The sequence below is a fragment of the Lingula anatina genome, chromosome 9 (genome assembly GCF_051362555.1).
Source record: "Lingula anatina isolate TDL-2025a chromosome 9, LinAna3.0, whole genome shotgun sequence".
Classification (NCBI taxonomy): domain Eukaryota; kingdom Metazoa; phylum Brachiopoda; class Lingulata; order Lingulida; family Lingulidae; genus Lingula; species Lingula anatina.
This window is the reverse complement of record NC_141775.1, coordinates 3892328-3920195: the sequence shown is the minus strand read 5'-3', so window position 1 is coordinate 3920195 and position 27868 is coordinate 3892328. Positions and strand designations below refer to the sequence as shown.

The 27868-nt window shown below is 37.4% G+C and overlaps 3 protein-coding genes across 3 annotated transcripts in view; 1 reads left to right on the top strand and 2 right to left on the bottom strand.

Annotated features, from left to right (window-relative positions):
- Positions 1-3009: 3009 nt before the first annotated feature.
- On the bottom strand, positions 3010-10407 carry LOC106162850 (uncharacterized). Its single transcript, XM_013540285.2, has 3 exons — positions 10293-10407; positions 9293-9853; positions 3010-6842 (listed from the first exon to the last, which is right to left on the bottom strand). Exons 2-3 carry the CDS (start codon positions 9723-9725, stop codon positions 6565-6567), a joined length of 711 nt encoding a protein of 236 aa, XP_013395739.2. The 5' UTR covers positions 9726-9853; positions 10293-10407; the 3' UTR covers positions 3010-6564.
- Positions 10408-12728: 2321 nt separating this feature from the next.
- Positions 12729-14499, bottom strand: LOC106178061 (ubiA prenyltransferase domain-containing protein 1). The gene has a single exon (XM_013561065.2). The coding sequence runs from the start codon at positions 14372-14374 to the stop codon at positions 13412-13414; it is 963 nt and encodes a 320-aa protein (XP_013416519.1). The 5' UTR covers positions 14375-14499; the 3' UTR covers positions 12729-13411.
- A 145-nt stretch (positions 14500-14644) lies between these two features.
- The window catches only part of LOC106162861 (serine/threonine-protein kinase mTOR), a 36142-nt gene continuing 22918 nt past the window's right edge, over positions 14645-27868 (top strand). The window contains exons 1-24 of the mRNA XM_086995115.1: positions 14645-14695; positions 15111-15429; positions 16083-16318; positions 16705-16806; positions 17496-17594; positions 18245-18379; positions 18776-18838; positions 19418-19609; positions 20116-20228; positions 20512-20691; positions 21026-21151; positions 21531-21694; positions 22094-22174; positions 22552-22670; positions 22856-22952; positions 23445-23650; positions 23847-23969; positions 24317-24493; positions 24849-24983; positions 25394-25529; positions 25937-26187; positions 26643-26729; positions 27157-27324; positions 27608-27720. Coding sequence (XP_086851241.1) covers positions 15204-15429; positions 16083-16318; positions 16705-16806; positions 17496-17594; positions 18245-18379; positions 18776-18838; positions 19418-19609; positions 20116-20228; positions 20512-20691; positions 21026-21151; positions 21531-21694; positions 22094-22174; positions 22552-22670; positions 22856-22952; positions 23445-23650; positions 23847-23969; positions 24317-24493; positions 24849-24983; positions 25394-25529; positions 25937-26187; positions 26643-26729; positions 27157-27324; positions 27608-27720 — 3329 coding nt within the window. The 5' untranslated portion in view covers positions 14645-14695; positions 15111-15203. The remainder of the gene's footprint in view (positions 14696-15110; positions 15430-16082; positions 16319-16704; positions 16807-17495; positions 17595-18244; positions 18380-18775; positions 18839-19417; positions 19610-20115; positions 20229-20511; positions 20692-21025; positions 21152-21530; positions 21695-22093; positions 22175-22551; positions 22671-22855; positions 22953-23444; positions 23651-23846; positions 23970-24316; positions 24494-24848; positions 24984-25393; positions 25530-25936; positions 26188-26642; positions 26730-27156; positions 27325-27607; positions 27721-27868) is intronic.

Below are 27868 nucleotides of genomic sequence, written 5' to 3'. Positions count from 1 at the left end.
TTGCCATATCAAAGTCACGACCCACCGAAAATTGTATAAAATAATATGATGTACTTTTTACTGTCAGTTTTACCAGCGATCTCCACGCTAGAATTTCCTGTATATAGGTACCTTCGGGGCGTCGAAAAAATAACATCTCACTGTGTATTCACCTAGCGATAATGCAAGACAGCAATTGATGGGGATCGTATAAAACAGCTCATCTATGGTCATTGATTTAGATGCTGCATTGCCTTAGGCCTACAGAATTGTTTATCATATATTCATACAATTCAAACTTTTTTTGCTTGTCATCTGTTTGGACCCTTTCAGCGTAACTAGCTTACTCTGATATTCTTTATGGTAGAGTTTATCGAAAAAATTTAATAGTTTAATAACCTTGATCTATTGCTTAGATATCCTAAATTGACAACTCCAGATCCCTCATTGTGTTCTAGCTAAAATGACAAGTGTCAAATAATGTGTTTTTTATGTAACGTGGTTCTGATAACTCAATTGATCCAAATGTAAAATCCGGTCAATAATTAAAATACCCGTGTAAGGTTACATGAAATTGCACATCTAACTACCCGTGGATATTGATGATAAATATATGCGTCACCATTATTTTTATTTCTACAAAGTCAATCCAAAGTTAGCAGCCTGTATCCGTTTACAAGAGACACTCTCAGTTATTCAAGAATTCACTTTAGAAAATTTCTACTTCGTCTTCAAATTAACCGAAAAGCCACATAACTGTTTCAGGTCTGCAAATCATGGACCGCATATTATCTTTCTATTTATCAGTTCAGGGTGGAAATATTATTATATTAACCTTCGCGTTTTACAGTCTACTGGAGGAGATCTAGCTTATTGAAACTTAATTAATTCCCCTGCTGTTGCTTCACTTTCAATTTATAATAGGCACTTTTGAGCATCCATTACCGAGGTTAAATCTGATATTTGGTATCACCCACCCCTTATACCCCCACTCCACGTGCATCACAGCTTACACTTAAACTGGAAAAAAAGTGTCCTTTTCTGTGCAGAAGTGTAAGTATTTTATTTCTAAATGCCTCTTCATACTCTTCTATCAACAGTTTCTCGCAAAATATTTAGAATTAAGACCGGTCTTTGAAGTATCTAGTTTATTATGACTTTTCCCAAATCACATCTTTTCTATTTCCAGGTCAGGTAGTCCTTGCTTATGTATAAAGCAGACAGTCTAGGGGTGATGATACCGTGTCACAAAAAAAAATAGCAATAGATAAAAGAGGCTAAACGAAACACACACACACACACACACACACACACACAAAATAATTGATTTTGAGTATTTAAATTGCCATATCAAAGCCACGACCCACCGAAAATTTTGTAACTCCCAATTTATTTCTCTGTTTTTTCTACCAGTTTTCACCTTTTTTACGAGAGTTGGTCAGTAACACGTATAAATTATTTCATGCTCAATTACAAAAATAACTTCTGACATCAAATTCCAGTACATCATTAAAATGAAAGAATAAAGAAACATACGTGAACTATGTACTTACAACGCCCATCGCCAACTGCAATATCCACAACTGCGATCGCCGTCAATAAAAGCAACATCTCGTACCCTTAGTTGTGTGTAACTTGTAAAAAAATTAAATAATATATAAAATGTGAAGTCCTTTTTACTGTGAGTTTTACCAGCGATCTCCACGCTAGAATTTCCTGTATATAGGTACCTTCGGGGCGTCGAAAAAATTACATCTCACTGTGTATTCACCTAGCGATAATGCAAGACAGCAATTGATGGGGATCGTATAAAACAGCTCATCTATGGTTATTAATTTAGATGCTGCATTGCGTAAGGCCTACAGAATTGTTTATCATATATTCATACAATTCAAACTTTTTTTTTGCTTGTCATCTTTTTGGAAGCTTTCAGCGTTACTAGCTTACTCTGATATTCTTTCTGGTGGAGTTTATCGAAAAATTTAATAGTTTAATAACCTTGATCTATTGCTTAGATATTCTAAATTGACAACTCCAGATCCCTCATTGTGTTCTAGCTAAAATGACAAGTATCAAATAAGGTGTTTTTTATGTAACTTAGTTCTGATAACTCAAATGTAAAATTCGGTCAATGATTAAGGCTTCATTCCCATGCAATGTCTATTTTCTAAATTCTATTTTCCATTTGCGGTATGTCTTATGATCACGGTCTGTGCCCTAAATATCCCGCGGCGTAATTACTGGCAGCGCGAGCCAGTTACTATAAGTTGCTATAAGTAACTTCTCCCAAACCACATCTTTTCTATTTCCGGCTCGTGTAGTTCTTGCTTATGTATAAAGCAGACAGTCTAGGGGTGATGATACCGTGTCACAAAAAAAAAAAATAGCAATAGATAAAAGAGGCTAAACGAGCCCCAAACCACCGAATTGTGTTAGTTGAGATAAGCGAGACAGTGCCTCATTGTGTTAGTTGAAATTGGCGAAAGGGTGTCTCATTGCGCCGGTATACGGGTAATCGTTAGACACGTAACCTTGGTAGGCTTCGACTTTATTGGCGCCTTTCTCAAAAAAAAAAAAAAAAAATCTAGGGAATCATTTGAGCAACGGCCAGTTTGCGTCAAGAAAAAATGAGTAGAGTAATCAATTTTGCCAGTTGTATTCTTCTATTCTACAAAAACGTGTTTCTTTTCTTTTGATGTTCATTTTCAACCAAATTTTTTTCAGTAAAAGAGCGTTCAGATTGTTCAGAGCAACACAGAGATATAAAGATTCAAAGTTTGATTATTAAGTAACTCATGGAACAACAACTAATGACATAATAAAAGGAATGAGTGAACAGAACACAAACTGTTCATAGCTCCCCCTCGCCCCCCCCCCTCCAAAAAAAAAAAATAATAAAATAAATAAAAAGCGTGATGTGGTCAGAGACAATAATCCTGATAACTGCACACGTGAAAAGTTTTCATTGAGTGCACTAAGGGCCACTGGGTCCTAAAACTCAACCCACCTCTTATCATTACTCACTGAATACAATACATAGAATGGCGTGGCTATAGAAGCATTATTTATTGAACGGACATATTTATAAACCATAAGTACAAATCAATACATTTCTTTTATCTGATAAACAGTAACAGAAAATTGAAGGCATTTGTTCCCTAGCCTACACTTTAGAAGCAGTAATTTGCATCTTGATTTAAAGGTTACAATCAGTAATTTGAGTGTATAAAAATCTATGTTCTAACTTTTTTTCCCCATCATTTTACCCCAATTTTATGATCTGATGTAAAGCTGAGTAAATATAGTGGAATATAAGTACATGAAATAGACAATTGCACTATACAAGTCTCTTGCACAGTCCACGACATCTTACATGCATACAAACAACAATTTTGATATTTTAAAGAAAATCTTGATTAGTATATTAAATCTATAAACCTCATTAGCATTTACAGTCCGCACAAATAAAGGAATAAATAGTAAATAAAAAAAATAATTTCAACAGCCAGAAGGGTCTCGTACAGAAGAACGATGGCTATACCTTCAACCCTATAAAGTTCTATCCTCTGATATCAGGAGCCTCTAGAATAGAATACAAATTTGAAGTACAGCATCCGGTACAATATTTTTAATACATACTACTTGCAGACTCTGTGGTCAGACAGTAATAAAGATCATTGAAATTACATTTGTCACAGAAATTAAAACGACATGATCAACGAGGTGAAATTGGTCCAAACGTTGGCATCTTTTGGCCAGAAATTAAAACGACATGATCTGTTAAGTCGATACAAGCATACTGTACAACCATGACTGACAGATACAGGGTTACCACTTAATATGGAATATTATTTTTTGTCGAGAAAATGTTCTACAAAATATTTAATTTCTCTCCAACTATTTTAAATCCAAAACTGATGTGTCACTCTATGTGTAGCCAGGTGTGTTACCTAATTACCATGCAACTTTCGAAACAATTAATGTAAGCAGTTGCATGTTCTGTGGTCAGAAATGTGAGGGGTGGTCTTTTCGGCAATTTCTGCCCTTGTATAAAAGCGCATGGGTTTGGTCAATCTTTGGAGTGTATTTAGAGAAGCAACAAAGGGATCGCTCTGAAACTTGTCAGTTACCTTAGAGAAGATATGGTTCGACAGCTAAGCAACGCAGCTTACTATGGGATTCTTTCTCTCAGAGAAAATGGCTAGAAACGGATAGCCATTGCCAGACAATTCAACATTTTTCAGGAACCGTTAATAAAGTCCTCCAAACAAATGCTACAACAGGGGCACCTACTCCAATACTTCCACCAGGGTGTCCGCGTACCACACCAAGAAGACAGGATCGCCTTCTCCTTAGAGTGCGCCGTGCTGGTCGTACAAAGACAACCAGTGTCCTCAAAAAAGAGTGGCAGAATGCCTTTCAAACGCCCGTTTCAAGGTCCCTTGTGAACAAAAGATTACAGCAAACTGGTTATTTTGCACGAAGACCAGTACGTAAACCACTGTTAACAGCAGGTCATATACAGCGACGTCTGCAATGGGCTGGGAACCACGTGCTTTTGCAGCCAAAACACTGGAATCACATTCCATGCCGGTGTCCAGAACCAGTTGGTTTTTCTGGGAGGCAACCTCAACCAGGGTTCCTACAGAGACATTCTACAGCAAACAATGCTTCGATTTGTAAGAGTCATCTTTAGGAATAGCTTTGTGTACCAAGACGACTGTGCAACCCCACATCGAGCTCGCAGAATCACTGTTTTTCTTCAAAACCAGTAGGTTCAGCAACTGCCCTGGCCTGCAAACTCCCCAGTAATGATCCCAATTGAAAATCTGTGGGCGGAAGTAACTCAGAGAATTAATAGCTATGGTCATCGGCCGGTAAATAGTGATGAAATGCGACAGGCAAATATCACTGCGTGGAATGATATCCACATCCAAACTCTAAAAAAACTTGTCACAGGGTATGGCATGTAGGATGAGGGCGCTGCAAGCGGCTGCTGGAGGTCATACCCGCTATTGATGACTTTTCATGATTTACTGTAATGATTTCTTTGACTGTGTAACTTATCACTGTCCGGAGGCTATCATTTTCTTTAATATCTTAGCTTAAAGTTAATACTGACATCAATCTGTTGATATGGTTTTCTGGGGGTGTTCTTTTCTTTTGAATGACATCTTATGTCAGATTTGATATTATTGACCAAAATATCTCACAATGGAAGACTGGATATTTTTCTCACTCAATGATATACTTTTTTGATGAATCAAGCCAAAAAATATTTAATCAGCACTCAAAAATAACAATGATAAAAAATATTCCATATTAAGTAGCAACCCTGTAGGTCAAACTTGACCTTAGATGTCCATTATGCATAAATAGAAAAAAGAGCATTAAACGTATTAAATGGGTCTTAATGTGACAATAAAATCCGAGTAAATACAGTGGAATAAAAATGTATGAACTAGGCACTTGCACTATACAGCAGCAACAACAAAAATTTCAATTAACGTATTAAAATATCCTGTCTTTTTGTCTCCTTATCGGGCGATCTGTCGCACAGTCTAAGATACTGCGTGACATCTTACAGTGTACATGCATACAAACAACAATCATAACATTTTAAGGAAAATCTTGATTAGTATGTATTAAGCACATTAACAATTATCACAAATATATGAATAAAGGAATAGGAAAATTAATTAAAAAATAATCGCAACAACCAGAAAGGTTGTATACAGAAGAACGCTGACTATGATTTCAACCCTATAAAGTTCTAACTTCTTATATTAGGAGTCTCTAAAAAGAATATACCAAAGTAAAGTATAGGGACATCATTAGTGCAATATACGGCACTAAAGGATATTTCGTTTTCATCACATTACAGGACTTATGGAAATTCCGTTTCTTTTTTCACCACGTAACGGACTAATGGGTTTTTTCTCACCACACTACGGGAATCTTGAAAATATTATAAACCATATTAACATTTACAATTTGGACCGCTCATATAAATATATGAATAATTGAATAAATCACATATTAAATAATCTCTACAATCAGAAAGGCCGCATACAGAAGAGCGCTTCATATGCTTTCAACCCTATAAAGATATACCCTGTTATATGTAGTTTCATCGCACCATGAAACTCATGGAAATTTCTTTTTTCCCCCCACACTACGGGACTCACGTAAATTTCGTTTTATGCTGTCAAGATGTGCCTGGGCACAATAAAGCCAAATTAGCCAATGTCGACCCGGTATAGAATAGTCGCCTAAATAAATAATCCGACATCAGAATGCTTTAATAAGGCTCATTCCCAATAAAAATATCTTGCTGTGAAAATCGATCCAACTCTGGGGAGTCACTCGCTGAATGCAATCAGATTAACAGATTTACACGCCGCCTCTTGTTTCCACCAGCTGGTATAATCACCAGCTTTTCAGTATTCTTTTCAACGCCAGGAGGGGGAGTGTTAATATGTTAATCTGATTGCATTCAGCAAAAGTCTCCGCGGATTGGGATCCCTCTACATAAAGTGATAGTTTCATGGGGAATGAGCCCTTAGTCTGGACTCGCCACTTATCTCAATCAGACAACATATTCACGGGATGCAATAGTTTGGCGTGCACCTCGCCCTCTGAACGTCGGGTAAGCTGTAGGCTGCTGTTGTAGACGGTGGAGTATTTGCTGAGTTCACATGTTGAAGTAGCCTCCAAATAATTCACTGATAGACAGTTGTAGTCTCGGCAACAGAAGGCGGCACATTCCAAGAGAGAACGGATTCCATGCGCGGATCTGTATGTTAGTGAAGAGTTAGTGCCAATTGCGTAACCTTTGTGAACCTTGTACCGTGCGCCGTGTACTGAAAGAGACACACACTTTCTTATTTGCAAGATAAATTAACACACCCAACTTCTGACCTATCTTGAAAATTTCATCAAAATCCACCTGCAAGTTTTTGAGTTAGGCTTGTGACAACAGACAGACAGACAGACAGACAGACAAGCGGAGGTGAAAACATAACCTCGTCGCCGTCCTCCAGTATGTAGATTCTGTACACAAGTCTGGTAAAAGAACGAATATTCCCCACTGAAGTTGGAAAAATGTTAACAAAGATATCTCAACTGAATCCGGTCCAGTATGGGGCCAATATAACCCAGATAATTTCCCACTGGATTCCACCCATGGCAAAGTGCCAAAAATCCAAAATGGCCGCCAATGCATATGGGACGGAGTGTAAGTGGGCATATCATGGAAACTGGGTAACTTAAAAGCTTGTAAAAGAAATTATTTCTAATGTTCCAAGGCATGGCCATTCAATTGAAAAAAGTTTGGAAGTCATCAGAGGTCAAGATGATGCCTTAATGTCAAGGTCAATCCCGAGAAAGGGCCAAAATAGCTTAAAATATAGCATCAAATGTCTTTATTCTTTCAAAAATGAATATTTTATTATATTTCTAGCTGCTATTGAGAACTGCATACAAGAGACCACCTTTGTGAATGCTTTATTTAACTGACCAAGGGTAAAATAATGCACGTCATCGTCAAATTTGCATCAAACTACAAAAGTGACATTTCTGATCCAATAAAAATTCAGTCGAACTAGATAAGTTCACGTACATGTATGGTCAAAACTTTTAATAATGTGTAAGATTTAATGAATAAAAGGACAATAGGTTGTTGATCACCAGAGGTCAAAGTCACGTGTGTGTCAAGGTCAGTCTTGAAATGGGACAAAAACGGTCTAAAATACATCCAACTATAATTTTCACAGAAATAAAATTATTTATCAAGCAATTTGGTCAAAAGGCAATAATTTTGCTTTGGGATTTAATTGAACAAAGGAGAAGAAAATAAGTGTTAAAGTCCAATAGACATGAATGTAATTAAAACAATTAAATAAAAATACCTCAAATGCCATTTCTATCAAATTTTGCATATACGCACACTGGCACAGATAATCATGCAGGCCTCTCAATAACGTATGTGATCAAAAATACGAATTGCGTGGTAAAGGGTTAGGACATTTTCAGAGTATATGTCTCAAGGTGAAACTTAAAACAAGGTCAAACCTAAAATTGGCATAAAATACACACCACTCTATATTTTTACAAAAATATACACTCCTGATAAAATGATCTCTTCACGCTGCATCCACAAGCACCGTTTCAAATGTGCTTTTGTAAGTTGTTGTGCGTGTGTTTCTGCTTGTAGGCACATTATAGCATGCCTGAGTGTTTATATTGTCTCACAGCTGTATCAATCTACACGCTTTTCTTTCAATTTTGTCATGTGTTTATGACATTTTGTCACTAATAGATGACATAAAAAGTTCCGCAAAAATGTAGTTACATTTCAAGCCACTAATGAGATTGACCTTGACACACATACATGACCTTGGCCTCCCTTCGTTTACAAAGTATTGCCCTTTTATTTAATGATTTTCAACATAATCATCATTAGGACATTCGGCAATCAAAGGATATATTAGTTTGGCATGTGTTATGGGGATCACAAATCTTACTTTTGTATCTTTTAAAATGCAAATTTGACCTTGACATACATTGTTTTACCCCTGGTCAGTTAAATGCAACATTCACAAATGTGGCCTCTTGTGTTCAGTTCTCAATAAGAGCAAAAAAAAAAAAAAATCATAAAAAGTTCATTTTTGAAAGAATAAAGACAGTCGTATTTTGAGCTGTTTTGGTCTTTTTCGAGATTGGCCTTGACACTCGAGATTGACCTTGACCTATGGTGAATCCAAACTATCTACAACTGAATGACCATGGTTTTGAAAATTATACGTCTCGCAAGTCTCTAAATCACCAATTTTCCATAATATGTGCACTTAAATACTCTTCCCTATGCATTGGCGGCCATTTTGTACTTGTGGATTCCGGTGGGAGATTATCTGGGTTATATTGGCCCCAAACAGGACCGTATTCAGTTGAAAAGCCCTTGTTAACATTTTTTCCAACCTAAGTCGTTCGTTGCCTGGACTTTTACTGTATCATCCTACTACAGGGGCGGATCCAGACTTATTTGAAGGGGGGTCCGCGGATGCGAAGTCGACCCTCCCCCCTCCCCTTGGAGTGAGGTTTGGGGCCAGCTGCAGGGCCCCGAAAAACTTGATATATTAGAGGGCGAATGGTGCCATTTGGTACAGTTAAGAACTATGTTTCAGCAAATCAAAATTCTAGAGGAGACCATTGGTGTGATTTTTTTCAAAAATCAAAGGCCGGGAGGGGGGGTCTAGACCCCCCTGACCCCCTCCCCCCCCCCCCCCAATTCGCCACTGCTACTAGTACTTACCAGTCTCTCTGCACAGCTCCACGGTCTGTTGGATCTGTTCTGCAGATAAAGCGACTCCGTACCATTGGACACACCTCAAGGCACCGGAGAAATACCTGGAGTCTCTCGTGGAAATGTGTCTGGCACCGATGCGGACAGGTGTGTCGGTGATATGATTCAGGTGAGGAGTGTGCTGAAAATGACCCGCCTCGACGCCGTCTACCCACATCCTGATCATCCCGGACTTGGCATCGTACGTGAAACCGGCATAGACCCAGGCAGCGTCAGTGAGTACATTTAAATAATAGGATGCTGGTTCACTGCCTAACTCCCTCACCATAGGGCGAATGAAGAATCCCCCGCCTAACACATATGTGTCAGCCCATATGACAGTTCCGTAATCATAATTGTTCTCACCACGACGAAAGTTAAACAGTGGACCCCGATCCGACATGCGTCGTAGGCGCACGTAGGCCAGCCATGTGAAAGAACGGACGTTCAATGCTCCATTGTTTGGGATTTCGATGAAGGAAGAAACTGTGCCTGCAAATTTAGCCGAGCCTTCGCCAATGCCATAAATGCCTAGAGGAATGACAAGAAATAAGAACTCAATGTATACGTGCAGAGGCGCATCCAAGGAGAGAAATTGGAGAAAAATATATAATTTTCCATCCATGTGACCATCGTAAAAAAAAAAAAAAAAAAAAAAAAAAAAATATATATATATATATATATATATATATATATATATATATATATATATATATATATATATATATATACTCTTCGTCTTCTGAGTTTTTAATATTCTTCATCTCCCACCATTGGCAAACAACAAAACTCTGGATTCAACAGATACTTATTATTATTATTATGACGACTTTTTTAATGTATTATTACCTACTCGCCACAACTGCTCAGGTTGCACAATAATAATAATAATAATAATAATAATAATAAATAAATAAAGACGGACAATTTTGACATCAGGCGCTATTCTTCCCCTCTGCGGCTCCCTTACCTGCGTTAAAATCGACGTCCTGCACTAGGGCGTGGTTACCGTTCCCACTGACGTCCAAGCCATGGTATCGTTTTGTGAGCGGCCAAAAACCCGCTGGGCGAGGAAGAACCGCTGATAAAAGATCAAAACATCTCTTTACAGATGGATATTTCTATCCTGACGAGTTTTTGTTGTTAAGTTATTCGAAAATGTTAATATAGCTTAATTCCGAAATAGTCAGGCACAAATAAAACGCGTAAAAAGGCGAGAAGTATTCAAATAACTATATCAAAGTCAGGAGCCACCGAAAATTAATTGTCGTCAAGATAATATGGAATTTATTTGTAAAACTACTGGAGCGTGATTGGTTCCTATTCCGAAATTCACTTATTTATGCGGATAAAAATATGCTTCCTTGCGTGATCATTTTCTATAAGGGATCATCCCCAATAAAACTATAGTTCAACCTAGATCGATCCAACTTCGCAGGGACTGGAATTACTCTTTATCATAGTTTATCTTTAAAAAGGAGTTGAGAAAATTACGATTTACGCTTCCATTTTCTAACTCCCAATCAATTTCTCTTTTTTTTTCCACCAGTGTTCGCCTCTTTTACGAGAGTGGGTCAGTAATCAGTATTTCATGCTCAATTTAAAAAAAATTACTTCTGACATCAAATTTCAGTACACCATTTAAAAAAAAATGAAAGAATAACCAAACATACGTGAACTATATACTTACAACGCCCATCGCCAATTGCAATATCCGCGACTGCGATCGCCATCAATAAAAACATCTCTTAATTGTGTGCAACTTTTTTTGGAAAAAAAGCATATAAAATGTTAAATCCTTTATCGGTTTAAACAGTGTTCTCCACGCAAGAATTTTCTGTATATAGATGCTTTCGGGGAGTCGATTAAAAATTTACACCTCACCGTGTTTTCTCCTTGCGACAATGAAAAATAGCAATTGATGGGGATCGAGTAAAGCAGCTCACCTATGGTTATTGATTTGGATACTGCATTGCTTTAGGCCTACAGAATTGTCTATCGTATATTCTTACAATTCAAACATTTTAAGTTTTTTTCCTTGCCATCTGTTTGAAACCTTTCAGCGTAAATTGGTTTCTTCTGTTACAGTTTATCGAAAAAAGTTCATAGTTTAATAATCCCATCTATTTACTTGATCTATTGCTTTGATATTCTATATTGACAACTTCCTCGTTGTATTCTACTTAAAATGACGAGTATCAAATTATATGTTTTTATGTAACGTAGTTCTGATAAATCAATTGATCTTATTGTCAATAATTAAAATGCCTTCTAAGGTTACATGAAATTGCACACCTAGCTACCCGTGGATATTGGTGATAAATATGCATCACCATTATTTTTATTACTACAAAGTCAATCCAAAGTTAGCAGCCTGCATCAGTTTACAAAAGATACTCTCAGTTATTCAGGAATTCACTTTTGGAAATTTCTACTTCATCTTCAAATGGGATATTGACCAAAAAGCCACACAGTTTCAGGCCTACATACCATATATTGTGTTGTTTAACATTTTTCAGTTCAGAGTTGTAATATATATATATATATATATATATATATATATATATATATATATATATATATATATATATACATATTGTGTCACGTAAAAGTAATAGCCGTTTTATGCGACGAAATTACAGCTTATTTAAATGGTCGCTTTTGAGTATACATTACCGAGGTTGGTATTTGGTATCACCTGATTCTTATGCCCCCACTTCACATACACCACCGCTTACATTTAAATCGAAAAAAAAAGCGTTTCATTTTCTTTGCGGAAGTGTGCTTTATTTCTATTTGCCTTTTCATACTTTTCTATCAACAGTTTCTCGCAAAATATTTAGAATTAAGACCGGTCTTAGAAGTATCCAGTTTATTGTGACTTCTCCCAAATCATAACAGGTCAGGTATTCTTTGCTTATGTAGGCCTATAAAGTAGACATTGGTGGTGATACTGTGTCACAAAAAAAGTTATCAATATATACAAAGAGGCTGAACGAGACACAAACCACCAAATTGTGTTAGTTGTGATTAGCGAGACGGTACCAAATTGTGTATGTTGCGATTAGCGAGACGGTACCTAATTATGTTAGTTGAGATTGGCGAGATGGTACCTAATTGTGTTAGTTGAGATTGGCGAGACAGTGTGTTCGTGCATGCCATACAGGTGATCGTTAGCCACGTAGCCTAAACACGCCCCTATTTTATTGGTGTCATTCTCGGAGAAAACCTAGGGAATCATTCGAGTAGCGGCCAGTTTGTGCCAAGAAATATAAACATTTCGTAAACTGTATTTTTCAATTCAGTGAAAACATCATGTTTTTGTTTGAAATATCCATCTTCAAGGAATGGGTCTCAGTTAAAAAGCGTTGAACATTTTGTTCAGAGGAACACAAAGATGTTTAGATTCAATTTGGTTAATTAGTATTTCATGGAACAACCATTTATGACATAAAAAAAGAAATGAGTAAACAGAACAAATACTCTTCATAGCCCACCCTCCTCAAAAGAAAGAAATAAATAAAAAATAAAACTTTGTTCAAACTGGGCAAACTGGAATGTGGGATAACTTGCACCATCAGACAACTAGATTACAGGTATGTTTCTATTTTCGTGGCGGATACAGACTTCTGTTAATGCAAGTTTAAAAGCCCAGTTTAAATCTGTCTTTGTGTAAACAGACCAGAAAAATAATGAAATAAAATAAAGACAGGCAGCATTACTGCAATGCTTGCCTATACACCCGGCTTTTTTCAGACAAGAAATGGATTGACAAAGGATTTCAGCATTTCTCAACCAGTTTATACGGAGTGAACATGCAACAAAGAGATTGCTTGCAGATTACAATAAGTGCCACAGGTTTTCTAGGTCAGTTTTTCAAATTTTGAAATCTGTGCTCCAGTCCTTGCAAGTGCTACAGTTACAATATGGGAAGAATAAACGGAGATATATAAATTATTACATTAAGAAATGCCACAACATAAATTCATGTAATTGTCAGTATAGATCTTGGTCTGTTCACACTTGAAATAATCCAGCCTCTGATGCTTCACTTCTGGTTTATGTTGAAAAAAAAAATGTCTCATTGTCTCAATGTCTCATTCCAGGTAACATACTTCCTTTGGCTAAAAAACAAGCTAATACATATGAAAGTCCAAACACAATATTTAGTTGCGCTAGCTTCTGTGGCAGTCTCCTTAGCCTGCCCTCCCGGAAATCTCTCTCCCTTGAAAATGCTGGGAATATGCTCAGCACAGGAAGTAGAAACCATCCTGAGTAATGGAGGGCCAGGACGAACAAGCTGATGTATGGGGAGAATAATAACAGTACAAATAACAGATAGGATGCAGTCCTGCCTATTAAGATGGCTAGGGTGATTATACCAGAGGCCTTATCAGTCTCCATGTCTCTTGTGTTATTGCAGTGGAGGATGGCTTCAGTGTTCAGTGCTAATGGCACGGCGTACCAAAGTGGAAGGAGAGAGAGCTTCCCGCACTGTGCGAGGAAGGAAAACATGACAGTCACTGGTCCAAATGTTAGAAAAATGGCGATGTCTCCTAAGGCAATGTATTTCAGTCCTAGGCCTCCGGTGTAGAGGAAACTCCCCGAGAGTCCGCCAAAGTACAACAGAGCCAGGTGCTCCATCTTTGCCGGGGACAGGTAGACGAGGAGAACGAACCCTGCACACCCTACAGTGTACAGCGCTGCCCCCAGCTGGGCCACATCGTTTGGGGCAAGGATGTGGTCCACCAGCGTTCTGTCATCGCTCTTACTCCCGTCGACCCCTTTCATGTAGTCAAAGTAGGTGTTGACAAGGTTTCCAGCCCCGTGGACCGATAAGGCTGTGAGACATGTCACTATGAATATCCACACATTAAAATACCCGCTATCTTTGTACGCTAACATGCTTCCAAGAGCCACTGGCACCAATGAAGCGCTGAATGACCACGGCCTCAGAGCTGCGACCACGGAATAAAAAGTCCCTTTCGGCTTTTCTGTTTTAGAATATTTCTCGCCATATGGCACACCATTTGTGATTTTTTCGCCTGCCATTTTGAGTCGTGATTTCTGACGTTTTTCACAATGCTATTTACATCATCTAATCTTGATTACACAGAATACGATGTTCATGCCTCCACCGGAAATTAAGTCAATCTCGTTTTGGCTGCTTTTAGCCTCATTCGCCTTCTTAGAGACAAAATAAAGTATGTCCCAAAATAAATCAAGCAACTGCAAAAACCGAATATATGAAAATATTCAATAATAGTACGAAATATAGATCTAGATATTTTAAAATATGTAATAAATGCAAAACAAACATATCTCTAAATCTCGCGAGATTAAAAATGGCGACCTCCATTGCAATTTTGTAAGGTAAGATAGGCGTGGAAAATTTCACATATTTGTAGAAAAATATCAATATTTTCCCGGAGTGACACATTGAAATATTAGATGTGAGAGCAGAAAAACATATGGTTTTTGCTCTTAGTTTGGATAATCGTGTCAACATCAATAAATTGAAGATTTTTTGTTCAATTTTTCTGCACCGCCTTGGCACTTGGTCTTGGTTGTCTCTTTCCTACTTTCTGTGAATAATCTGCAGAGGCAGACTTGGCAAAAATCACACTCACACGTTTCATTTCTTTCCGTCTTGGACGAGACAGGCTAATTTTATTTGAAGATAAAGTTGCATTGTTCATTCATTTTGTCACATACCTGCCTTTTCTTACTTAATTTCTTTCTCTTTTCTCCACATTTTCCTAAATATTTGTGTTAATTGACTATTCAGAGACACAGGCAGTGGATCCACATGCTCACCACATTGATACAGTGTGTGGATTGAATCCAGAGAAGGGGGATTTCAACCTGTATCTCCAGAACCATGACAGTTTCAGTTCAGATGGCACAGTTCATCACTGGACTGAAGTCCAGGAATGATGAAACGCGGACAGAAGCAGCTCGGAAACTGAACCACTATGTCACCACCGAGCTGAGGGAAGTTTCCATCGAGGACTTGACGGCCTTCATGGACGAGTTCAATCATCATATATTTGAGATGGTCTCCAGCTCTGACGTAAACGAAAAAAAGGGCGGGATTCTGGCAATAGGTGTGCCCCTCATTGATAAGAGATAAGAGTTTATTCAGCCATTAATATATAAATATTAAATTCATATAAAATGGAAATTGGACTGCTATTCGGGTTACAAATTATAAATAAATAAATAAATTATAAATTTCCATTTTTGTTGTTAAAATAAGACAGCAGATGGGTAAAAACTCTTTAAAAACCTTTTAGATCCCTTAAAAGTTAAAAGCCTGCAGTTGCTCGGTAAAAATTTAAAAATACCATGTGCGGGGTGGGTATAGTCAGACATGATTTTCTCTGTTTTTGAGATTAAGGTCTTCTGGGTTTATTCAGAATCTGGATGTTGAGTAATTTTTTTAGTTTTGTTATTAAATCCCTGTTTAGAACTGCACAACTTCAGTGCTTACATTTTTCAAGATTTTTTAAAAGGTCCACTTTCATCTCTGACCTCAAAATAAATGCATCAAAACTTAATTCAGATTTGTCCTCATAACACATAACTTGATTTGGTGAATAATCATTCATGGTAAAAAAATAACCGGATAGATTTATTTTTTAATAAGTCAAAATATATAAATAATTACGGGCAATAATATGTTATACTATGTGTATATATACTCCCAGTATATTTATTTGCTTATATATAACATTATACATTAAATAACTAATTTCAGTGAGCCTCATTGGAGTGGACATAGGCAACACAAATACCAGAATCAGCAGATTTGCCAATTATCTTCGAAATCTTCTGCCATCCAATGATGTTGGTGTGATGGAAATGGCGTCCAAAGCAGTTGGAAGATTAGCCCTGGCGTCTGGAACGTATACGGCAGAATATGTCGAATTTGAAGTAAAGAGGGCGCTAGAGTGGCTGACAGGAGACAGGCATGAGGGAAAGAGACATGCTGCGGTATGGATATGCTTATAGAATTTTACCAAAGAAAAAAAGTAAATAAAAAAAAATAAATAAATAAATATAAAATATAACTCAGTCTGTTGATACGACAGGATCACAACTTTTTCATCTGCCTTCATAATATGAATTTCAGATAAGTTTTTTTGTATTTTTTTTAAACATAGGTTGTACTTTTTTTTTTTTTAATTCAGATTTGAAGCTGCTTCCTAGGGTATGGTATTTTGTATGTTATAATATTATTAATAATACTTAAGTACTAGTACTTCAATATATTGCATTTCTGATGAGTCAAGGTTCCTTTAAGTACTTTCAAATATTTCTTATAGAAGATGTGCATAAATGATTTCATTTCATTTTTTAAAAAAATCTGTTTCTTCCAGGTTCTGGTGTTGAGGGAGCTGGCTGTTTGCACTCCAACCTTCTTCTTCCAGCAAGTTCAGCCATTTTTTGACTGCATCTTCAGTCCTGTTAGAGACCCCAAGGTAAACCAACCACCTGTTTCCACTGTATATCATCTATCTCAACCACCTTTTCCCACTGTATATCATCTATTTCAACCACCTGTTTCCACTGTATATCATCTATCTCAACCACCTGTTTCCACTGTATATCATCTATCTCAACCACCTGTTTCCACTGTATATTGTCTATCTCAACCACCTGTTTCCACTGTATATTGTCTATCTCAACCACCTGTTTCCACTGTATATCACCTATCTCAACCAAAACACTTGTCCTAAAGAGTGTAATATGCTGGCGCCAGGGGCAGATCCAGAGATATATTCTGACAGTCTTCCAAATTATCTTTGGTGATCTGTCCTCCATTTTTGACCGTTTTCCAACAGGAAAATTAGGTACCTGTCAATGTAAATTTGAAAATCTAACCGTCTTCCAGAAGACGCAGAAGACGGCCTATATCTGCCACGGGTCACTGTTTGTCATCATAAAGTTTTGACAGTCTTGGCGGAGACAGTAGTTAGTAGCAGATGTGAAAACAGTTTGCTTATTGAGTTTTAGAATCTGATTTTTATATTACTGGTAATTTACCTATTTGGACTTGGACTCAGACTGCTACTTTGAAAACCTGGTTAAAAAGTAATGAGTAGATTGAAAGTGAACAACTAAAAGCTATTGTTAAAGCTATTGTTAATGCTATTTATCTATTTATCAGCCTGCTATACGAGAAGGCTCGGTTGCTGCACTAAGAGCAGCTTTGGTGGTCACCTCACAGAGAGAAACAAAGGAGGGGCAGAAGTCGCTCTGGTATAAGGTAGGTGTTACTTGTTCAATACAAACTGCAGTCTTTATTACAGTAGCATCCACCATTGCCTCACATACATGATCTGTGTTTTATGAATATACATGTACAATAAAATGGTGATAGCAACGAATCTTTGCCTTTTTGCACATTATGTGAATCCTCTTGGATTGTTTTTCATTAATGTCAGTCTATTATAGTCGCATCCAGCATTGTCTGGTGTACAGTCATGATTTTTTTAATGATTTCATTTATTCAGCTTGTTACATTGTTACATTATTCAGCTTCTAATATTGTTGGCTGCCTATGTGCTACTTCTAATGCTACAGTTTGTTCAATGAATATTCAGTAAAATAGTGACAATGCTGAGTTGTTACTAAATCATTATGAGAATTATTTTGAATATTTCACATTCATGTCAGTCTGTAATTATAATGTCATCATTACAAGCAATGTTTTGTGCATTGTGTGTTTTGATTGATGGGTGTTCAATGAAATAAATAAATTGGTAAATTGCAATGGCAGTGTCATGTGCTGAATTGTTATAAAAACTAATTAAATAAAATTTGGATTTTGTTCCACACTGCACCAAGTTGAAATAGTGAAATATGATGAAAAATGCAATTAAAGGAGAAAAAAACATTCATTGGTCTCCATTTTAGCAATGTTACGAAGAAGCCGAGAAACCATTTGATGAACTTCATGGCAAGTACCTGCGTCTGACTCGTGATGACTGGGCACATGGCTCTCTTCTCATCATCAACGAGTTGCTGAGATGTAGTAATAACGAAGGCGAGGTAAGTGACATTGATACTTATCATTAACAAGTTGATGAGATTTACCAGGTTAGAGATGTTTTCTTCTTATTATCAACAAGATCCTAAGATGTTATGATGGGGGTGAGGTTAGAGAGGCCTGCTTCTTATTGTCAACAAGTTACTGAGATGTAGTAATTATGAGGGTGAGGTGCATGATGTGTGCTGCATTATGATAGGCAGCCTACGTCTGATAGTTTTGAAATGTTTAAAAGATGTACTACAATTATATTTGCATTGATTCATCATTCAGGGTAACAAAAGAATGTCTGTTCATGATTAGTTGATGTGTTTTGTATATCTGAAGTGAGTAAACTTAATTGTATTGTATTGTGAAATAACAGGATTAAAAGACTTAATGGCACTTTTTTCTTTCAGCGATTTCGACAAGAAATGGAAGACATCTCATTGCAGCAACATTACCATGAGAAAAGTTACAGGGTAATGCATTTTTGACATATGAACTAGGATTGCACAGTTTAAATACCATATATATTGATATTTGAACAGAATGGTATATAGCCAAGTGTAGCTCAGAAGTCTAAATATGATTGAGATATTTTACAAATTTGCTTCTAATTCTCTCCAAAGACGCTTTGCCTTATATTGAGCAAAATGGCCGTTAGCTTGATAGTTGAATCATAGATGATAAGACAAGCTGAATATTTTCTTACTACTTTGGTCTTTGCATTATTTACCATTTGCCAGCCACCATTGAATAGGGACAGTGTGTGTGTGTGTGTGTGTGTGTGTGTGTGTGTGTGTGTGTGTGTGTGTGTGTGTGTGTGTGTGTGTGTGTGTGTGTGTGTGTGTGTGGGGGGGGGGGGGGGGGGGGGAGTCGGGGGGAGTCGATCTACCAGACATTAACAATAGGGTCCTAGCAGTCAGTGACCAACAACATCTACTCAAGTCAGTCTGAAGAAGACCTCCAACCATGTTAGCCACAAGCAAAAAGTAGTAAAAAAAAATCTTCATAATTATTTAATGTCATCTCTGATGTTATCATATTGTTTCCATCAGACCACCCACGGCAAGTCCAAGCACCAGCACCCCCATTCTCACCCCCACCACCACAACCCCAGCGTCTTCCAGATGCATCAGAGGAGCCCCCTATTGAGCAGCGTGGTGTTTCCTGGCATGGCCCAGCCTCAGAAACAGTTCTTCTTTGAGAGCAGGACGTGTAAGGAGCTAATGCTGGACCATTTTACTAAGGTAGGTGTGAAGCAAAGATTGTTTTTTTTTTTTTAATTGGATGTTATATGATTCACTGTTTACTGGTGTCTGTTTTTTCTCTGCTTGGATTTTTGAAGTTTGAAACGTTTTGTTAACTGCTTCGCTGTTTTGTTGCTGTAATCAGAATATATATAATTATATTAATTGTATCTCAGTGTTTGTCAAATCTGAAAAAGATGACATGAAATAACGAGGAACAATAGCTGTTATTTTTGCCCTTGGATAAGAAAGTCATAGTAAGAAAATAACCTTTGATTCCTTTCCCATCAATTGCCATTGCACTTAGAGCTAAATCGTTCAATTAAAAATGAAATAAAACATTGAGTCAAAGTGCAAAGATGGGTTGAGCAATAATTTATGAGTAGGAGAAAATTGATTTTCCCCTCCTTCTCCTCCTCCTTAGTCCCCTCCTCATGGAAAATTCATTATGGGGGGGGGGGTCTAAATCCCATAAGGTTTAAACCCTTGTTATTGTTATTTTCCAGGTGTGCAAGGCAGTACTGCGACACAAAAACAGCAGAAGTGTATATGTGCAGCAGGTGCTCCTCAAAGTCTTGGCCAGGCTGGCTGCATTCAAACCTGATATCTTTGTGAAGGGGTGAGTCCATGGCCTTCTTCTTTGGTAAAGGTATAAGATTAAAGTTTTTTTTTTTTTAATTTTATTGGGTTCAAATAGGTATGGCCCAGTGGGTTTTTATAAAAATGTACAAATCATGTTCATTGAGCCTTGAGGGTAATGACATGTATGAAGTTTTGATTTTTTTTCATTTTTTTAATGATTTTGAAAGGTCAGTTTCACACCACTTAAACATTGGTAGACTATGAAATAAATCTTATCATCAGCATAGTTTTGTGCTATTCTCTTTGTTTTGTGTTTTCAGGTATTTAGGAGAGACCATGAGCTATCTTCTGGGCTGTTTGAAGAACCAGAGGGAGAGATCTGCAGCCTTCCAGGCCATCGGGCTCATCGCTGTGTCCGTAAAGTCAGAGATTAAAAGACACCTGCCCAAACTGATGGACGTGATTAGACAGTCTCTGCCTGCCAAAGATTTAACACAAAAGTAATGATGATGATAATAATAGTAATAGTAATTATAACCATGATGATGATGATGATGATGATGATGTTGATGATCTTGATAATGACAACAATGGCTACAACAGAAACAACTAACATTTATTGCCGTTATAATTAAAATAAATATAACATATAAATACAACTAGGGGGAATTGTGTTGTGTATTTAGCAGAGGTGCAACATGGACCCAAAATCAGTTCTTGTTTCTTTATATAATTAATCCGCCTTCTACTTATTATCCAGGAAGCAGAGGAACAATGTGGACCCAAAATCAGTTCTTGTTTCTTTATTTAATTAGTGTTCTATATGTTCTCCAGGAAGCAGAGGAACAATGTGGACCCGGCCGTGTTCACCTGTGTCAGTATGCTGGCCAGGGCGGTGGGACCAGCACTAGCCAAGGACATCAAGGAACTGCTGGAACCCATGTTGGCAGTTGGACTCAGGTAATTAGGTCATGAGTGAATACATTTTTATTATGGTATTTATTCTCCCATGTGTTTCCAGTAGTGTTGAGGCTGGGTGTGGGTGTGGGGGCTGGGCGGGGGGGGGGGGGCAGCTTCATTGACTTTGGTCACTATTAAGCCCCTTGGGTGATGTGAAAACTGATGGAAGCAAGTTGTCAGTATGAACAAGACTGGCATTGGTACTTGGCTCCCAAATGAATTTCATAATTTACCCTCCGAGCTTTCATGAAGTTTTCCTAGATTTAATATAGAACTGTCATCCATAAAGCTTTCCTAGATTTAATGTAGAATTGTTATCCATAGAGCCTTCCTAGAATTATGTATTTTTGACAATAAAAATCTGTGTTCTAATTTCCAGCCCCGCCCTGACTGCAGCGTTGAGGGACCTCGCCACCCAGATCCCTCAGCTGAAGAAGGACATTCAGGACGGCCTTCTCAAAATGCTGTCCCTGGTGCTCATGGGAAGGCCCCTCAGACACCCTGGGGCGCCCAAAAGTTCCACTTTGCCTGTGCCATTCTTAGGTTTGTTTAGCAGCATTTTTAATATGTAAAGTGCATATGCACAGCATATGTACAGTGAAGTGCATAGTGATTCCATGGGGAAGTTAATTTTAGATTTACCATGTTTTACCCTCAAGAAATAAAGTTAAATAATTAATAACTAATTACAAAAATGATGTCATATCTAGACTCTCTCAAGTTTCATTATATTGTTAATTCTTATTTTGTATTTTTGAGACTGGACATTCTGTATATTTTGTGGAGTAAATTTAAAATTGATTCACTTACGTTCAATTTTTGTTGCAAATAAGGTAGGATAAAATATTTTTATTTATGAATTCTCAGTGAGTTTTGTGAACTATATCAGTGTAATGTGAAAAAAGATTTTTTTTTCCCTGACTAAACTGATTATTTTTCCAGTTGGTCAAGGAGTGTCTGATGCCCAAGATGTGACCAGTATAACCTTGGCACTGCGGACACTGGGCAGTTTTGACTTTGAAGGTAAGAAATCAAAGTACTAGGGTAGAATCATAATATTCATTATCAACTTGACAAACACACGAGACTGAATTGTGTTTAGCATAAAGTGACAACACATTGATACTCAAATGGTACCTCGCACTCTGTTGATACTTATTGATTTTTAGTTTGAGGTGCCTATTCTGAAAGTTAAGGTGTACAATGTTATATGCCCAACATGAAGCTAAATTTTCACTCTTGACCAAAATTGTTACCGAAAATTATTGAGGACAAATTTGGCTAAATAAATTTATCTTCAATTATTTTTTTATCATTTTCCAGTCAAAACCATGACTACTTCTAAGCCAAAAATGTTTTTGTTAAATTTGCAATAACAAAATGACTACATCCTTTTTCAGGTCAGTATTTGACTCAGTTTGTGCGGCACTGTGCCGAGACCTTTCTGTCCAGTGAACACAAGGAGATCCGCATGGAGGCAGTCAGTACATGCTCACGTCTGCTGACACCATGTCTAAATGTAAGTTGGTACTCTGTATATTGAAGCACATGGCATTTCCTCCTCCCCCCTCGCTCTCGCTCGCTCTCTCTCTCTCTCTCTCTCTCTCTCTCTCTCTCTGTGTGTGCGTGTGTGTAGGAGATAGAGGGAGATAGAGAAGGTTATGGACAAAATGTTATTGTCTTACTATTGTGTTCCATTTCCAGCTTGTCTCACAGAACCAGGGCCACGTGAGTTCTTCTGCCATGAATACGGTGGCTGATGTTCTCAACAAACTCCTCATGGTTGGAATCACAGACTCTGGTATGTTTTTTTATGTATTTTAAACAATTTTTTTTTCAATCGTGATATCTTGAAATTATATTTTTTAAGTTTTTTTTCAATCACCACTTCAGTGGGGTATTTGTTATACTTACATAATTTATATCATTTGTCTCAATTTTAGTGTCTTTTCAAATGATCTTTTATGTGGGTTTATGTGAAACAGCAGAATGTTGATGGTAATGAGAAAAGGTTTTATCCTGAAAACAAAAACTTACCAAAAAATATTATAAAACATATCTATTTCAAAAACAGAAAGCAACCAAAACATAGTTTAGTCATTTATATTGATTATTTAACTACCTTACCTACTTTGCCATTGAAGTTCATTTAAAAAATGTTCAAAACTGTCAGCCATAGAAATCTTTTTATCTTTGAACTGTCAGTCACATAAACAGTTTGGTGATCTGATTCAATATAGGCACAATGTTCACCATGTGCTCTTTTCATTAAAATTTGTAATTGCTCTTCTAGATCCAGATATTCGATTCTGTGTGCTCGCCTCATTGGACGAAAAGTTTGACTCCCACTTGGCGCAGGCGGAGAACCTCAGTGCACTGTTTGTTGCCTTGAATGATGAGGTGTTTGATATCCGAGAGCTGGCTATTTGTACCATTGCCAGACTAAGTTCAATGAACCCTGCCTATGTCATGCCGTCTTTGAGAAAAGTTTTGATACAAGTAGGTGTAAAAATGTCACGAATGTGTCCTGGTTGTTCTTTGTGTGTCATTTTTTGCTCATTTCAATAAAATTGCACTTCTTTTCATTTGAAATATTTTACAGTTTTTCTGTTCTTTTCATTCAAAAGATTTTACAATTTTCTGTTCTTTTCATTCAAAACATTTTAACAATTTTTATGTACTTTTCATTCAACAGATTTTAACAGAGCTGGAACACAGTGGTGTTGGCAGGAACAAGGAGCAGGCAGCCAGACTTCTGGGCCATCTGGTCTCCAATGCCCCGAGACTCATCAGACCATACATGGAACCCATCCTGAAGGTAATAAAACAAGGCTGAGAGTTCATAGCTTATTTTAAGTCGGATGGGCTTGCTTTTAAGTCTTTTGGTTGAATAACTTTACTAAAAATGATCCCATTTACTTAAGTGCAGTTGGGAGAAATGGACCGAGATCCAATGAACTTATCACACTTTCTTAAATATCAGAAGGTGAACTCTCTCTCTCTCTCTCTCTCTCTCTCTCTCTCTCTCTCTCTCTCTCTCTCTCTCTCTCTCTCTCTCTCTCTCTCACACACACACACACACACACTCACACACACACATTTTAACTAGATGAATTACAAATTAATTATTTTAGTGTTGATTTCTGGACACTTATTTCACTGCAGGTTCTCATCCCCAAGCTGACAGAGCAGGACCCCAACCCCGGGGTAGTGAACAGCGTGCTCTCAGCCATAGGGGAGCAGGCAAGGGTCAGTGGGATGGAGATGAGGAAGTGGATGGACCAGCTGCTGCCCATTGTGCTGGACATGATGCAGGACTCGTCCTCCCTGCAGAAGAGAGAGGTGGGTCTTTGTGGTGTGTCAGAGAGAGAGAGAGAGAGAGAGAGAGAGAGAGAGAGAGAGAGAGAGAGAGAGAGAGAGATGCAGATAGAGGACGTGTGTGTGTATGTTTTTTTTTTTGTGTGTGTGTGTGTTTTTGGGTGTGTGTGTGTGTGTTTTAGAGAGGGAGAGAGGAAGGAGAAAGAAAATGCAAAGAGAAACTTCATGAATTTAGTTAGCACATGAAACTCTCCCATAAAGTGCATCAGTAATATTCATTAATTTGTGCTTCACATATATTGGTCATTATTGAATACATTTCTTCTTATTCTAATTGGTCATCTTTTAATTAATACCATTGATCTTTTTCCATCATCAGATATCCATATGGACCCTAGGTCAGCTGATAGAGAGTACAGGCTATGTGGTGGAACCATATCAGAAGTACCCTCACTTACTGGAGGTGCTGCTGAACTTCCTGAAGACTGAGCAGTCCCACGCCATTAGGAGAGAGGTGAGAGCTGGATTTAACATAATAGATTATAAAAAGTAAACTAAGTAAATTAAAAGTTTGTATTGAGGAATTTTTTTTTTTTTCAATTTCTAAAACTAGCTGAAAGCATACGTGTAAAAGTTTTTGTACCAACACTTAGTACCTAATCAGTCAAACTGAAGCAAGGAGACATAAACTCAGAGTAGTTAGGAACTTTGCATTACGGGGTGCAGTTCTACACAGATCAACTTCCATCAGAATAAATTAAAGTTTGTTTATTGTTTACAACACTCCACATGCATCTCTGTTTGGTTCACATCAGGTGACTGTATGCCTGAAAAATTAAACAGGAGTCATAATGGCACATTTACTATCAATATGATTTAATAAACAGTGCAAACTTTTGTAAGTATGACAAACAACAATTTCAGGCAATACGAGTGCTTGGACTTCTTGGTGCCCTTGACCCATATAAGCACAAGGTCAACTTAGGAGTGATTGACAGGTCTAGTGATGCAGGGGCGGTGCTTAGCATGTCAGACAATACAAAGGGGGAGGAGCAGACAGGTAATTGATTGCTGGCTGACTGTTCGTTTTGTGGTAAACTTATCAAAATGTCAAGGAGGACTCAAGAAAAAAATATGGCATTGAATCAGAGTGTGAAGTGGTATTCCAGTTCTTTGGAAAAAAAACAATGGAGTAATATAGTTTTTCTTGGCTAGAAATATCAATTTTGTTAGCTCTTTGTTGCTATATATAAGTCTCTTTTTCTCATGCTTATTTAATGTACATAAACAACATATTGAGGATAAATGTAGGCTGAGAAAGGCTTGTTGAAATCTCCTCCAGTTAGGTTGCTTTGTAAGGTTCTTTCATTTTCAATAACTTAACCATAACCAAAGTTTATCATTAATTGAAATGGAATCAGTTGAATTTAAATGGGAATTCAAATTAATCCAATCTTTACATTACAGGAGAATACAGCACCAGTGAAATGCTGGTCAACATGCCCACGGCGACTCTGGAGGAGTTCTACCCAGCCACCGCGATCGCCACTCTGATGAGGATCATCAAGGACCCGTCGCTGGCGCAGCACCACACCATGGTGGTCCAGGCAATCACGTTCATCTTTAAGAGTCTGGGGATTAAGTGTGTGCCGTATATACAGCAAGTTATGCCTGCTTACTTGAATGTTATCAGGACTTCTGATGCCACATTCAGAGAGGTATTACAGTAACTGTGGGTTCTGTGTGAATGGAAACTCTAAATAGTGCCTATATGATGCTCTAACTAGTGGAAAAAGATGTATATTAAGACTGGTATATGTAACTTTACATGAAAGTGAGAAAGGTATTACTGTCTGATTTGTATAATTCAAGCTGTATGCTTGGGACTCTACAGTCACTCTACCCACTGGAAAAAAGATATTTATTAATATTAAGACTGATTTATACTAGTCCTGGGTTTTGGAAGGTTTGAAACTGTAAAATGATATGTGTAAGTGTGTGCTTACTACTGGAATTAGATAAAATACATACAGATTGATTTATATTTTTTAAAGGGATAAAAGGTAAAATATTGGTCTGTATAATTCTTTGAATTATTGAACTTTTATGGTTAACTTAATTGGTTTATAAAGACACATAGTATGTGATGACAAAAGATCATTATTTTTTCCAGTTTCTGTTCCAACAGCTGGGGGTAATAATTGCCATAGTGAAACAGCACATCAGGAATTACTTGGATGATATCTTCTCTCTCATCAGGGTAAATTATATAATGATATATATATATTCTAGTGTGACATTGTTTTAAGTTCAGAATTTCATGGTAATTGAAAAAATCTGAATCGTAAGTGGAAAATGATCAGAATTGATCTTTAGATTCTCAGTTCATGGAACTGGGGACAGAGTAAAAGATTTACTTGTTAAAGGAAACAAGATTCATTTACTATTTTAATTAAGTAACAAGGCTTTGCCCAGGGAGTCGTCCAACAAAGGCTGATGGACGGCTTACAAAATTTTCGGGAAATGAAGTGTTGGACTCCCTGTAAATTGGTGAAAAAATTACAGATTCACATTTTGAACTCCTCGTACCCCAAATCCTGGGGAACCTCCTGTTAAGTAATATTTTTTAATTTTCTGGCTTTTATCTGTACATTGACAACTTTGCTGCCTTGTTTTATTTCCTCTAGGACTACTGGACTCCAAACAGCCCAATGCAGAACACAATCATCCTCCTGATAGAGCAGATTGTGATAGCGCTGGGGACGGAATTCAAGATTTACCTGCCACAAATCGTACCCCAGATGCTTAAGGTTTTCATGCACGACAGCAGTCCAGGCAGACAAGTGACTGGAAAGGTTAAGAATATAACAATTTTGTTACACGATCAAAAATTTTGATGCTGACAAGTAGTTATATCTGTTGATATCTGTAGAAGTTAAAGTACATAATTTTGATGTTACAGTAATACTATATACATTTTAGTTTTGTTTTCATGCCTTTTAAAGGAATTTTTCCTGTAATTGGGGACATGTTTTATAGGCGATAAAAATAGGATGTGTAATTAAGTGCATGCAGCCCTATTTTGAGTAAGACATGATACAAAACCAGTATTTAACATTAATCTCGTTTCATTCTCAGCTGCTGAACGCCATGCAGATGTTTGGTCCAAACTTAGATGACTATCTTCACCTTTTGCTGCCTCCAGTTGTCAGACTCTTTGACTCAGCAGATGTGCCTATTCCTGTTAGAAGGTGTGTCTTAATATTCATAAGACTTAGTGTATATCATAGCTGTCCATGTGTGGTTTTCATGGTAATCCATTGGAGGACATTGTGGCTGTTCATGGTTGAATATCGTGGCTTTTCACAAGTGTGATGTCATGGCTGCTCATGAGTGTAT